Raw genomic sequence first — 15,109 nt, forward strand, 5'->3', positions numbered from 1 at the left:
GGCTAAATGGGGAGGCACGAAAAAACAAAATCTCCAAAGAGAACCCATTCTGTGTCTCGCTCCCTCTCCCTCTCTCTCTTTCTGTCTCTCTCTCTCTTTCTGTCTTTCTCTCTCGCTGTCTTTCTCTCTCTTGCTCTCGCTGTCTTTCTCTCCGCTTGAGGCAGTCAGCCCGTCACTTGATCCAGTTGGCACTGAGTGTGTGTTTGGATGCTTATTAGAGAACGAGAGTGGGAGAGGGAGGTGTGTGTGCGTGTGCCTCTGGAGGGTTGGGATCGGGGCGCTTCTTCCCTGACTGCCCCAGCGGAGAGGCCCTTTCCCTGGGCTGACATTTGGTCCGGACACCTGGAGGCATGGTGGGGGGTACCAAGAATCCCCGCTGTGTGTTTCGTGTGTAACTGTGTGTGTGTGGGGGGGGTTTGTCGACGTAAGCTCCTATTGCCTTACCGCAGCATGCATGGAGCACTGTGTCCCTGTCGTGCATGTGTGCGCACACGAATGCAAAAACAGGCTCTTTAGTTGTTATTACAATTATTGCTAGAAGGAAATAACATCACATTTTTTTTCCAAATCTACTCAATACAGTATATGTAATAAGAATAATGAGATACACAGTATTTGTAAGTAGGGAAACAACTAGCCTGCCCTTTGTTGTCGGATTATTCTGCTCATACCATGCCCACTTGACAACGCTAAAAAACAGGGAGAGGTAATTAAGTTAAGGAGCAGAAATGCTATGGAAATAAAAATGTTCTGCCTTCTCTGTATTTGATTGCGTTCTCATTTCAGAAAGTTTTATGTCAATGTTCACAACTTTGGACCTAAATTCGTTCTACTACATTGTGCAGGTTGACATGGATGCCTGTTTCTCACTAAAACACACCACTGTTTACCTACTGACTAAATGACGATCCAGTAACGTTAACCACAAAGAAAACCCGCGGCAAACCTGCACTTTTTTACTGCACATAAACGAAACATCTGCTAAAATAAAGTTATATAAAGTATAGTGGTGTGCGCGCCGCCATGCTGATATGACATCATGTGGAAGACTCAGGCTACACTGATGTTGCCCAAGTTTCCGATTGGGAATTCTGATTTGCACAACTGGATGGTTTGGATTGGATGTAGGTCATTTTTTCCAACGTCTGAGTGCAATCTAAAGTAGTATGTTTTTGTATTCACAACTCAGCTGAGGCCGATGCTAATGTTATTTTACTTTGTGGGAATGTAGAAATCATGGATCTGACAAAATGGACTAAATGTGGCACCTATAGGCACAAAAAGTACTTGGCTAGCTAAGTGTTAATGTTATTTTTTTTTAGCCGAATTTGGAGAACACAGCCAAGGTATCCTTTGCTGTCCTCCATATCCTAAAATTTCATTTCATGCATTTCATGTCACTTTGGAAAGCTACGGTATCAGCAAGTGCCAGGGAAAGTGAAAACCACATACAAGTGTTGTATCTATATGAGTGCAATTTGTTGTTTGTAACGTTCCACATTTTAATTTCGAATGAATGCAAAATTAAAACACGAAATTGTAATTTCTTCTCATATTTTCATTAGCCAGAGTCAACGTTAAGTCTTCATTTGAAGTGAGGATTAACAGCTTCACAGTTTTGGTCGCATCCATCAGTATACTTTGTTGTGGAATTACGTTTAACAAGTAATGAGAAATAACGGTTTCATCTCACAAGGCCACGCTAGGGGCAGGAACGCCCAGTGACATTTTTTACTTAGCAGAAGCTTGTGCACTGATGAAACAACTGTAAATATTAACTTATTATTTTCTCTCAATCTGTTGACTTCAGATGCAAGTTAAATCTGTGTAGTAAGAACAGTACACTTCTGTGGATTTGGGAAGACCTGTGTGTGTGTGTGTGTGTGTGTGTGTGTGTGTGTGTGTGTGTGTGTGTGTGTGTGTGTGCATTACATGAAAGATATTTGAGTCATCTTATGTCTCTATCTTCTCTCTGTCTTCCTCCTGCAGGGGAAACACACAACCTCCAGTCTCTCCACACCATCCTGTCTACTGGTTCCCCTCTCAAACCCCAGAGCTACGAGTATGTCTACCGCTGTATCAAGAGCAATGTGCTGCTGGGCTCCATCTCAGGTACACACACACACACACACACACACACACATGCACACACAAACCACTGATTCGACACACAGACAAAAGCATTGACAATTCTACTCCCACATAAATACGTAAACATTCAGAGACAACTTGAAAAAGACATTAAACTGTATAGAGCTGTCCCTTATCCCTGCCACCCACAACTCAAACATACACGCACACACACATACACACATGCACACACACAAACTGGCCTTCCCAGCCTTTTGTTTTGCTTTGACAGGGCTGAAGAATGCTATCTGTCTCCCTGAGTGAATCCTGAAACATTTAACATTTAGCACAGCCTGGGTGACTGACATATTACACACACATACTTCGAAACAAACACACACCGAATGGTAGCTTGCAGCATGACACATGCACACACTGATAGCACTATAACAACACACACACAGAGTGAATGATAGCCGGAAGGGCGTAGCACACAGACACAGATGCATGCATACACAGACACACAAACAATGACTGGCAGACAGAATAGTTGGACACACACACACACACACACTGTGACTGAAATGTCAGCCACAAGGCAGAAAGAGAGCTGAGTGTTTGTCTTTTGTTAAGAATACATGGGTGTATGTAGTTGTTGTTTCAGTCATTTGTGCTGTTAAATATAAAACCCCATATGGATGCTTGTTTGTCTTTTAGAAATCTCCCTTTATATATTAACCCCCCCCTATCCTGCATTAATATTCTGCACAGTGGTAGCTGCTGTAGATGTCCTCTTGCATGTATTCATCCTGCATCTGTCCCTATTACTACTGAAAACAGTTCTTATTGTTAAATAATGTTATATAATAATAATATATAGTCAAACCAAATTAGCATGTTGTGACGCTATTAATATATTGACTATTATTCACTGTTGGAGCCAGTGTTCTGCAGTAGTTCACCAGTGAAAAAGCTTGCAGTGAAAAAGAAGAACTTGTCTCAGTGTCTGTGTTTGCCTCGTAGATTTGTTTTTTTTTTTTTTGCTGGTTAAGGAATATTTTTGTAGCAGTTAGATATCTGAAAATGCAAGTTACCGCTTTTTGTTTGCTTTGATGGTAACGGAGGTGGACATATGGTGAAGGTCATTGGTTAGAAAAGCCAGTTTAATTTTTGGGATTTTGCACTCATTTGCAAAATTAAATGTCTGTGTAATGTGATTATAATACATGTTGTGTAGTTAAAAAAAATACATTTTAGCATGGTGAAAAATTACAACATTAGGGAGTTGTTTATCAAAAATATGCCACATATTCCTCGAAAGCCTGTGTGTGTGTGTGTTTGTGTGTGTGTGTGTGTGTGTGTGTGTGTGTGAGTGGGTCTGTATGTGCACGTTTGCACCGCTGTGCTAGGCCTGGGTCTGATCAGAAGCATTAATCATGATAATTAGTCAAATGATTTACAGAGCAAGACTGCTGGCCTTTGTTGCATTTTGCTTCTTACAACAACATCTTGACTATTTTCAGATAAAATAAAATATTCTGCTATTACCAATTTGCAAAAGTATGTAAGAAATGCAAACATTTTTCCTACAACAAAGGGAAAATTTTCTCAGAATGGTATGCAGTTGAGGTTTGTAAAATAATCCTGATAATCAAATAATCATATATTAGAGTTTGCACAGAACACAGTATTGTGCAGTTAAAGAAGTCATAATAGTTGGAATAGTGAAAAATATTGGCTACTGTCAGCTGTCTCAACACCCTGTTTTTAGAATGAGAAGAAAAGGAAGGAGATTATCGAACTGTGTATCATCACTACCTCTTGACGCTCATTTCAACTCGGAGCTTGGAAGTTCCAGCATGTACTTTTACAACCTGCGACAAAGTGGCACATGCGTTTTCAAGGGATGCCAAAAAGTAGAAGAAAATGAGTTTTTCTTCCAGGAGGAATACCACAAGTGTATTCAGTTTTCAGCCTGTTACAGCAGCTCTTGCTCACCGTTGAGCTTTTCTCCTCTAGTTTCTTAAGTTTTTGTTTTGTTTTTACATGCAATCACTTTTTAATTATGCACTATGGACACTAAACTTGTCTTTGCTCTGGTCTCTCTACTGGTTTTTGCATTGTTTACGACCGCGTCCCGGGATCTTGCCCACAGTTACAGCCCTGTTCAATCTACCAAGGAAATTCTCGCATGTCCGATCACGATAGCAGCGTATATTCACCCATCTGCTAACGCTGATTTGGCCTCTGATGTCATCCACTCAGCTAAAATCAGACTACAGACACAGCACCCGCATGCCCTCCTTCTTGTTTCTGGTGACTTATTTCTGCCTCTCCGTCCTCCACTTTGTCCACATTCACTCACTCAAGTATACGACATGCTGCACGGCAGACAATAAAATACCGGATTAATTTTATGCCAGCACCAAGGAGGCATATAAGTCATTATCTTTCCCCTCGCCGGGTAAATCTCAGCACAACCTGGTGCACCTCCAGCCTGTGCACACACCTCTCATACACAGGCAGCCAACTGTCACTCTAACAGTGAAAAATGGTCCGATGAGGCTGATGAGGCTTTGTGGGACTGTTTTGCGACAAGTGTGTAATTTGGCTTTATTATATGTCATGTAGTTAAAAGAATACATTTTTGTATGGTGACATGGTAAAAACTGCAGTATTCACAATATAGGGAATTGCTTATCAAAAACAAAAATATGCCATATATTTCTAGAAAGCCTTGTTGCCCCCTGTGTGTTTGTTGTTTGTGTGTGTGTTCGCGGTTTCAACTCTGGAAAATGGATTCCAAGAAGAAGAAGAAAAACCTCCAGCATACATCTCCCCTGCCCCAGTCTTTCCCTCACAACAAACCAGGTGAAGAAAGAACTCAGGAGAATCAAGGCGAGAAAGGCTTCAGGTCTGCATGACATCATCTCAAGGCTTCTCAGATCCTCTGCAGACCAGCTGTGCAGGATAGTTGAGCACATGTTCAACCTGAGCCTTAAGCTGGGGAGAATGCCACAGCTGTGGAAACCATCCTGCGTGGCACCAGCGCCAAACACCCTGTACCCCAAGGACCTCAAAAGCTACTGGCTGGTGTCACTGACATCGCACCTGATGAAGACCCTGGAGAGGCTTGTCAATCTCTGGTGAGCCCGTCAGTGGATCCACTCCAGTTTGCCTGTCAATCTGGCATTGGGATGATGCTGTCATCTACGGCCTCGGCCTTCAGCCACACCAGATGGGGACAACGGGGAATAAGAGATTTGACCCAGGGCTTTGTGGATTGGTGCCGGAGTAACCACCTCCACATCAGTACAGGGAAAACCAAACAGCTGGTGGTGGACTTCCACAAGTGGATAGAGCAGAGTCTATCTGCTGAGGAGACTCAGGTCTTTTGGGGTGCAGAGGACACTCCTGAGGATCTTTTGTGATGGTGGCATCGGCCATCTTCTATGAAGTGGTCTGCTGGGGCAGCAGCACCTCGACAGCTGACAGGATGAAACTTAATATTCAGGTTAAGAAGGCCTGCCCATCCTGGGATGCTCCCTCGACCCAATAGGTGGTGGGAGGAAGGAGGTTGATGGCTAAGCTGTATCACCCTTTATGGAGAACATGTCCGACCCCATGCAGGACACTCTGACAGCACCGGGCAGCTCCTTCAGCGACAGGCTGCTTTACATGAGGTGTGTGAAGGAGAGTCGCAGGTCCTTTCCTCCTGCCGCTGTCAGACTTCACAATCAACACTTCTCTCAGTACACCACACACACCGAAACAGCTCACTCATGTGCAGTATGACTGTTTCCTATATACCATAATGTGAATTCAACCATTTAGTCTGTTTACTCATCTATTATATTTTATTTATTATATCTTTCTTTTGTCTTTTTTATTGTTGCATCTTGCTATTGCGCTATCCCCTTATTTATTTATTCATTTATTTATTTATTTATTTAACCTTTATTTAACCAGGCAGGTCAATTAAGAACACATTCTTATTTACAATGACGGCCTAGCAAGAGGACAAAAGGACCTCTTTAAGGGAAAAAGTAAAGAAAAATAAAAAATTACATATACAAGGACTTTGCTGCCGTAACAACGCTATTTTCCCCACCGTGGAATAAATACAGGGTTATCTTATCTTAACAAATTCCTTGAAATAAACGCAGCGTTATTATGGTAGTGGCAGAGAGGTTTGGACTGGCTGGGCGGTCCGGTGGTTAGAGGCCTTAATGCAGTTGCAGGGTTTTATTCCTCTATCAGGTAATGTGTATCAGTCAACAGCCATATGTCCTGTTGAAGTGTCTCTACATTCTCACTCATGGTAAATCTGTACATCTGTGTGAGCATAATTTAAATGCAAGAATGATAAACTTTAAACTTTGGTTGGTTTTCAGTTGGAAAATGAGAAATTTTTCGTTTAAACTAGGGAAAGCTACGGTGCTCGGTATAGAGGTATGCTACAGTGTGTATGTGTGGATGTACATGTATGTGTGTGTTCTTTAGGACAGCAGGTCTTGCCCCAGTTGGTTTCCTCCTTGTCGCCAAGGGCAACAGCAGGATCCAACCCTGTTGGCTGCCAACCGACCTAACCTTGACCCCCAAGGTTAACCCACTGTGTTTGTGTGTGTTTGTGTGTGTGTGTCCTCGTGTTCTTGGGGTTTATCATAGCATATGTGACTGACCGTTTGTCACAGTGCCATATGTGGTGGACCCCTTTTGCCTCTTTCACCATGTATGTGTATGTATGTGCATGTAAGTTTGTGTGTGTGTGTGTGTGTGTGTGTGTTTGTGTGCGAGCGCCCATGTGAGAGGGTTTATAATTGAATGTTTGTGATTGTGTGTATTGTGTATACTCTGTGCATGTTCATGTATGTTTCTGTGTCAGGTGTTGCTTTCTGTATCTGTGTTTTTAATCTGTACATGTACTCTTCTGTGTGTGCGCGCATGCATGTCTCTGTGTGTGTGTCTGTGTGTGTGTGTGTGTGTGTGTGTGTGTGTGTGTGTGTAATCCCATCAGCGGGCCTCTCAGTTCCCTGTCGCTCCTGGTTGGGGGATTTTAACACTTTCACTGCTGGAAACCCTCCATCCTAATATACCTCCATCTGACTGCCCATATGTCACTTCACTCCTTCCTCTTTTTTCACTTTCACTCCATTCTCCCTTCTTTTTCTTTTTTCTTTTCTTTTCTTTTCTTTTCTTGTTCTTTCTTTTCTCTTCTTTTTGTGTCATTTCTTTTCTTTTCTTGTCTACTTTCACATTATTGTAAAAAGACCTGATGGTCAAAGAAACTTTTATTTTCTATGTGGCTGAGTTCTGTGTGTGTGTGTTTGTGTGTGTGTGTGTGTGTGTGTGTGTGTGTGTGTGTGTGTGTGTGCACTCGTGTAATTGCATCTGTATCTGTGGGAGTTGTACTTGAGTCATGGGTGTGTTTGTGCAGTCTTTCTGTGTGTTGTATTCTCTGTGAGAATTATTTTTAGAATTAGTGTTTTAATACAGTTTTATGTTTGTGTGTGTGTGTGTGTGTGTGTGTGTGTGCTTGCACGTGGGGATGATGAAGGTTAGCTGAATGTCTTTTGTCTCACTTTTTATGAAGTAGGTATAGAGGCATGTTATACCACTCCCTGTGCACACACACACCTACACACAAGCACATGAATACTACCCCTAAAGAGTACCATGGGAGGTTCAAAGCACACACACACACACACACACACACACACACACACACACACATACAAGAAAGTAGATTTGCATACACACGCGCACATATAGATTGGTGTGTTCAAAGATCTTTCGCTCCACTGTGTTCAGACACACACACATACACATCACATACACACACATGCACCCATGTCAGGGGTGACGATGGCAGACAGACCAAGAAAGTATCAGTGATTTATGGCTCAAAATTTGCTAAATTGTGTGTGTGTGTGTGTGTGTGTGTGTGTGTGTGTGTGTGTGTGTGTGCGCCTACCTATTGAAGCGGATGCAGTAATAAAATAATAGCGTGTGTTCCTGAATACAAGTTTGTGTGTCTGTGTATGTGTGTGTGTGTGTGTGTGTGTGTGTGTGTGTGTGTGTGTGTTTAATCAGAAAGATAAAGTTTCCTCTTCCTCCTGGGAGCCAATTAAAGCTCCTCAGTAAAGAGAAAGCAGAAAGGCAGAAAAGGGAAAGAGAATGAGTGCAAAGCAGCAAAAGCTTCAGGAAGAAGAGAGCCGGAGAAGGAGGACGCTGTAGCAGGACAGGGAGCAGCTGAGAAGAGGTGAGCGCAATGGATGGAGGGATGTGTAAGAGAGAGACAGAGAGAGAGAGAGAGAAACGGGGAGGGGAAAAGGGAGGGGAAGATGGAGCAGTGGGAGGGTAGATGAATAGGACGTGTCAGAGATGGCGGATGATGAGAAGGTGGAAAGAGAAGAAATGGATGGCGGGGAGGAGGAAGCGCTCGTTGTGTTTGTCTCGATACGAGAGTGTGTTCGTGACAGTTTTAGAAAAGTGCTACATCACAGTAGAACTCATGGTCCTTTATAGGTTAGTGCACAGAGCGGAACAAACAAAACCACCGCCATATAGTGTTTTCTCACCTCACCACAGATCTCAGTGGAACTAATAGCAAGTTTAAATATGGACGACCACACACGAGGGCTTTATGAGTGTGGATTATAGGCACTCTGACCATCGGTGGGAGTGTGGTCCTGGTCGAAGGCCAAGCTGAGAATCGGTCCCAAAACTTTGGTTATGAGAGGGGTTACTGGGTCAAACCAATCCACTCAAAGCCGCTTGGACGCGCTCATCAAATGTGTTTAATATTTATTGGCTTGGTTCAGATGTTGGAGCAGCCTTCCACAACAGCACCGACGAAGAGGGAATAGAGGGTCAAAGTCAGATTTTAGCCTCTCGTAGAATAAAAGAATACAAATGGTAGTTAAAAACAGCATTACGATAGTCCACATTTTAATGAAAGTGATGCACTGGACATAAAAGCACACTTTTATAGTAGTTTGCAGTTTTATAGTAGTTTGTTTTTGGACTTTAGAGAATAAAATCTGATTTTGACTGTTACACAGTTGTGGCTTGAGGCTATAATCTGTTTGTATTTTGTGACATTTGGTCAGGCCTGATTCTCCATAATTATGTGGGGTGCTGAGCTCATGAATTTAGAGTATTTTTTTTATTTTTTTACTATTGAAATTTTTTATTTTTTCAAGAAAAATAGGGTTCCATCATCTTATTGTCCTTCTCCTCATTCAAAATTTGTACATTAAAATATACAACAAAAAGGTAATTTCCCTTCTTAGGCATATTAACCCAAAGACAAAAAAACAAACAAACAAAAAAAATATATAAAACCTTTACTAAGTGTAAGGTTTATACCCTTGATTTAGGTTTGCACATTTGATGCACCCCTGAACAGTTACATATACAATTGTAAAGCCTTCCACAAGGTACACTCTTTTACAAGCCCTAGAGACCATAGTAATTATTACAGAAATACAGTAATTATATTATACATTTGTTTCTCTGGAGCAGAGTGCACCCAGAGGGACACATGCATGTACATAGTCAGGACATGGCTTACAATATATTAGGTTAAGGATGCCACAATGACCAGCAAAATCCATGATAAACGAAGCCTTAAAACCGTCCAATCTGTAAATAAATTTCCAGCCAGTGGCCTTGTTGTATTATAATGGGAAAAGGGCAAGATGCTGTGAATCCAGGAATGATCTTATTGTATACCAAATACCATTCTCTTCTCTATCGAAGTACAATAAGGATGACGCTGCTTTCTCCACACTTACAAGATTTAGAAAGTCATGAATTTAGAGTACGAGTGTGTGCTTCTCCAAAACAGAAGCGTGAGAATCAGTGTAGATTTTTCCCTGTGTGTCTTGTAGAGATCTTGTAGAGAATGTGTTCCAGGCTTAAGGGGTGTGCACAGCCTGTCAGTCTGTTAGTCATTATCGCAAAATAAACCCCGACAGGGCGATCAGGTCCTCTTGTATCATCCTGAGGGGTTTGCTGTGATGGCTGGGTGTCTGTCTTTGTCAACTCCTGTGATGGAAATAGTTCCACATTTTCCTGCTGGCACCAGTTTTGTCAACCAGTTGAGGTCGACTTGGATTCAGTTCAGTTTTAGCGGTTTGACTTCTTCGACTTCTGCACACACAGCCTCTGGAAGTTGTGTTGAAGTGGATTTTCAAATTGCAGAATACATTTGGTCCAAGTGTTATATGTTTACAGGGTTCAATCTTGAATTCAGTCTTTTGCATCCGTAACATTAACATATAAATTCAAGTTAACACTAACCCTAGCAGAGCAGCTACTAGGGTTAGTGTTCAAACAGAGCCGAGTCAGGTCTTAAATGAGGTGTCTCATTTTAAAACATCAACCAACAAAGTCTCTCTCTCTCTCTCTCTCTCTCTCTCTCTCTCTCTATCTGTCTCTCTCGCTCTCTCTCTAGGTGGTACTGACATCGTGTCATGTTTCATGGGTCAGAACCCAACGGTACCGGTGTATCGGGGCGAAATCCAAACGAGAAACCTCGGCATGGCTGTGGAGGCATGGAGCTGTGATGGTAAGATATGTGTGTGTGAGTGTGTATTTGTGTGTGTGTGTTTGTGTGTGAGTGGGTGGGTGAATTGTTCAGAAGTGGAATGTTATTGCTTGCTGTCAAGAGGGATTTATTGGATTATTTACACTGACAAAAGGGAGGAGTGGTAGCCTTGAGGTTAGAGACTGAGGTTTGGTAGTTTGGATCCTGTAAGGGGAAATGTGGGCGGGGAAAATGAATGTGAAACACATTCCCCTCTCATAAAACCATTGAGATGCCCTTGAGCAAGGCACACTACTCCCTGACTGCTATGTGGCCAGCAGTACAGACTGCTGTTGCACTGGGAAGCTCCTAGAAGTCAGTCTGTGCGGCTGTGCGAATGCAAAGCAGAGCGTTAGCTGGAATAGGGAGTGATAGTCGTCAGTAAACTTTCCCTAGCTGAATAAAGTTCGGGGAGACGCTGGTGTTTCATTTAACAATCCAGAAAAGAGAGATTTTTATCTTCCTGGGAGTCTTCTGTGTCTTCAAAGCCTGCTATGCTTTTTCCCATTGATTTCCGTCCCTCTTTCCCCAGCTCCCTATCCCTGCTGCAGGCTGTATTGGCGCGTCTCCACCACCTCAAAGGAGAGTGGATTGAGGGATAATTTAAAGGCAGTTTTGTAGGAAGAGCTTGGGATTATTTTTGTCTGTCTGTCTCTAAGCCGGTAACACCGTCCTGAGGGAGGGAATGAGTGGTGTGTGTTTCTCTGCGAGGTTGTCATATGTTACCGGCTGAATGTGTGTGTGTGTGTGTGTGTGTGTGTGTGTGTGTTTTTTTTTTTTGATGACTGATGTGTATGTAGGTGTGCGCTTGTGTGTGTTTGTGGGCGTGTGTGCTTAGGTGTATGTGTGTATCGTGGCACAGAAACTGCTGAAACTGCTAACTTTGTTTTTTTTTTTTTTTTTTTCTTCCTGTGTGCGTGCGTGTGCGTGCGTGTGCGTGCGTGTGTGTGTGTGTGTGTGTGTGTGTGTGTGTGTGTGTGTGTGTGTGTGTGCATGTGTGTGGACAGGTAAGCCTGTGTGGGGAGAGAGTGGGGAGCTTGTGTGTTTGAAGCCAATCCCCTGCCAGCCTACACACTTTTGGAATGACGAGAATGGGAGCAAGTACCACAAAGCGTACTTTTCTACATATCCTGGTAAACACACACACACACAAACACACACACACACACAAACAAACATAAACATACTGTATGTGCGTACAGTCCCTCATACAAACATGCAAAATGCCCAGAACACAAAGCCTTCATCTTGCTGTGAGTTGCCTTTATTACTTAAAAGCTGCAAACATTTTTTTCTCGTTTTTTCCAATACTTTGTTTGCATATGGATCATGAAAAGTAACACATATTATTCTCGAATGGACAAATTATATTCATTAACAGGATTTTGATCCTTCATGCCTTCTTTCAGTGATGAATTAAATTAAATTCAGTGGTTGAGCTCCACTGAATTTTGGCATTAACTATACGTCCAGTGCACATCTGTGTATCTTGTAGTATCTTGCACCTCTATACAAGTTAGTTATCCACAGTGATGGGTAACTTTATTACACTGTATCGAGTTCTGTCTGGTCTGATAAACTTATGTTTTGGTTGTGTTTATTGTCCTTTCATCATTTCTGTATTTGTTTTTATTCGCAGTTTTTATTGCAAAACAATTTCTGAAAACCAAATTTTCCTCACAGGACAAAAAAAAAGGTTCTGAGCCCAATTTAACTAAATTGAGTTGTGCTGTGTTTCCTTCTTCTCTCGCTAGGTGTGTGGGCCCATGGAGACTACTGCAAAATCAACCCAAAGACAGGAGGCATCGTCATGCTGGGGAGAAGGTACTGAATGTTGAACAAAAGTCACATTGTAATTGTATCTGATAATTTATTCATTTTCTATACTGCTACACATGGACACAGTGTTTAATGTTATTTTGTGCTAAGCTCTTTAAATGTTGGAGAAAAAAGAGTGGAGGAGAAAAAATGTGATGCCTAGGCATTGGGTGTTTTTTGGCCAGGGATTTGATGCGGCACCAGAATATTGTGTTTAGGAAGGTGTCAGGTATTGCTTCAGTGAAAAAAAAAAAAATCACTTTTGCAATTTGTAGTGGTAAATATTGGAATTTCATATATTTCATATATTTACAAGTGTAGCCACTGTGGGAGTCTTTTTTACTGTGTTCTTGCTACACTGCAGCTGAAGTTTTAGTCCCTCCCAGGGATTCTTGGGAGAAATGTAATGCAGAAATGGCTGGGTAATGAGGTGGCTGAAAGAAATTAGAATTTTGTTTCAACTATGCTGGTTATTTCTGTTGTTGGACACTCAGAAGGAATCCTCTGCAGCTCTAATGCAAGATGGAAACGGCATAAATGCGTGATGGAGACAATTAAATCATGATGCTCTTAAAGTACACAACAGCATACAGTAACAGTTTATTCTCAGTATATGCATTCCTTTATCTGTCTGTTTACTCCTCCTGTTATCTGTTTATCTTTAAAGATGATAATTACGTCATCAATAATTCAGAACGACATCAGTGCAATTAGTATAAATAAATGAAACCATTGCATGAAGCATTGTAGCCTCTGCTTGCCTCTGCATTGCGTTTCCACATTCTGTGTCCCGGGGTCAGATTTGGTGGGACTGCTGGATTGGTTGAGCCAAAAAAAAAAAAAAAAAAAAAAAACACAATCTGGAAGAGGGCGCTGTTCTTCCAGCACAAACAGAGCTAAAGCTTTCAGAGTCTCTGGTAATGGCAGATGGTGGAACAAGTGAAAGGCGAATGGACAAATCACTTCCAGCATGTTTATCCTCTTCAGTAAAGCAAAGAGGAAAACAAACACATGCAGAGTGACACCAGGGAGAGGAAGGATTTTTGTGAATGTTGTTTTAATTTTGGCAAACACTAGCACTAACCGCACCACTAATTATACCCAGGTAGCGCTATTAATTTGACAATGCTATATCAATGATAAACACTGCAGACACCAGCATTCACGTGTTATGTAGGCTGTGCATCTGTATGGTGCGTCTTTATTGACATGTAAACAGTTTTATTGTATTGATAGCATTTTTGTTTTGCAGCGACGGGACACTGAACCCCAACGGAGTCCGCTTTGGCAGCTCGGAGATCTACAACATTGGTGAGAGGCCTTGAACGTTACATGCTGAGCAGGGTGGGGGAATGCAAAATCAAATGAAAGCAAGCGGCAGTAGCATTTATCTGTGTGGAAATTAAAGGAATAGTTCACCGTAAATACCCAAAAGATATTCCCCACGTACCTCAAGTGCATTTTATCCATCCAGATGTTTTCTGTGTGATTTGGCGAGGTTTCCAGTCTGTCGTGATCCTCTGTCTTCCTTCATCCCAACACAGTGAGGATGGAGCTCAACGGTCAAAAATGTACATGTGGAAAAACTCTACAGTCACAGCTCTTTCCAAAAATAATGACGTATATATCATACCGACATAGTCCACAAGCCTCAGGGGTGAAGAGTTTCTGAAGACGAAAAATGCCAGGAAAACTGCATTTATCTGCCATTGTTCTTTGGCAGAATGGAAACCTCGCTAAATCACACAGAATATATGGATATATTACATTTGGAATAAGTGTGAAACTTCTTTTTTTTCTATTTTGTGTATTTTCTGTCTCTTTAAGTCATGTCACCTTACTTTGGGAAGGATGTTTTGCCACCGCACCATCAATTCTTTGTAAATGCGTACTCTCAGTATCCTCTAGGATAGGTTTTCCTTGTGTGATATAGAATACATCCTGGTGTGTACCATTCATGCAGATTATAATCTGTGGAATTAGGTGACTTCATTCAAAATCTCATCTATAGCCTACTTTTGACAACAAAAATGTGTCTCACTTGTAGCTGGGGTTATATCTAACATCCGTTCATGTTTCTTCTTTACTACTACTCTCCCTGATGGATCTCTTTACTTTATTTCTCTCACCACACTTCTCTCTTTTCCTTTCCTCCTCTGCTCTCCCCACTGCTCCTTTCCCCCTTTCTTACCTTCTGTCGTCTCCTTGCCACCCCTCTGCGCTCCTGTTTTGTCTTCTCACCTCCTCCTGTAATGTCACTCTCCCTTCATCTGTCCTTTCATCACCGTTCTCCTGCTTCTCTTTGCTCTCCCTGCAGTGGAGGCATTTGAAGAGGTGTCCGACAGCGTTTGCGTTCCCCAGTACAACACTGATGGAGAGGAGCGGGTTATTTTGTTCTTGAAGATGGCTCCTGGTCAGGTCTTCCATCCAGAGTTGGTGCAGAAGATTAAAGGAGCCATCAGGAAAGCGCTATCTGCCCGACACGTACCTGCCCTGCTACTGGAGACCAGAGACATTCCTGTAAGAGAATATCAAACAGATATAAGGAAACTAGTCAAATTATCCCCATCCCAATGGTCACAATTATTAAAGGTAGTTCTTTGTTGAATAAAAATCCTTCTCTCCTTC

General features: G+C 42.1%; 1 protein-coding gene across 1 annotated transcript in view; it reads left to right on the forward strand.

Moving 5' to 3' along the window:
- aacs (acetoacetyl-CoA synthetase) overlaps nt 1-15,109 on the forward strand; it is a 55,526-nt gene that overhangs the window by 35,833 nt on the left and 4,584 nt on the right. Inside the window, exons 12-17 of the mRNA XM_030060092.1 lie at nt 1,990-2,112; nt 10,532-10,645; nt 11,671-11,796; nt 12,418-12,487; nt 13,734-13,792; nt 14,799-15,001. Coding sequence (XP_029915952.1) covers nt 1,990-2,112; nt 10,532-10,645; nt 11,671-11,796; nt 12,418-12,487; nt 13,734-13,792; nt 14,799-15,001 — 695 coding nt within the window. The remainder of the gene's footprint in view (nt 1-1,989; nt 2,113-10,531; nt 10,646-11,670; nt 11,797-12,417; nt 12,488-13,733; nt 13,793-14,798; nt 15,002-15,109) is intronic.

This window comes from Myripristis murdjan, chromosome 9 (assembly GCF_902150065.1).
Source record: "Myripristis murdjan chromosome 9, fMyrMur1.1, whole genome shotgun sequence".
Classification (NCBI taxonomy): domain Eukaryota; kingdom Metazoa; phylum Chordata; class Actinopteri; order Holocentriformes; family Holocentridae; genus Myripristis; species Myripristis murdjan.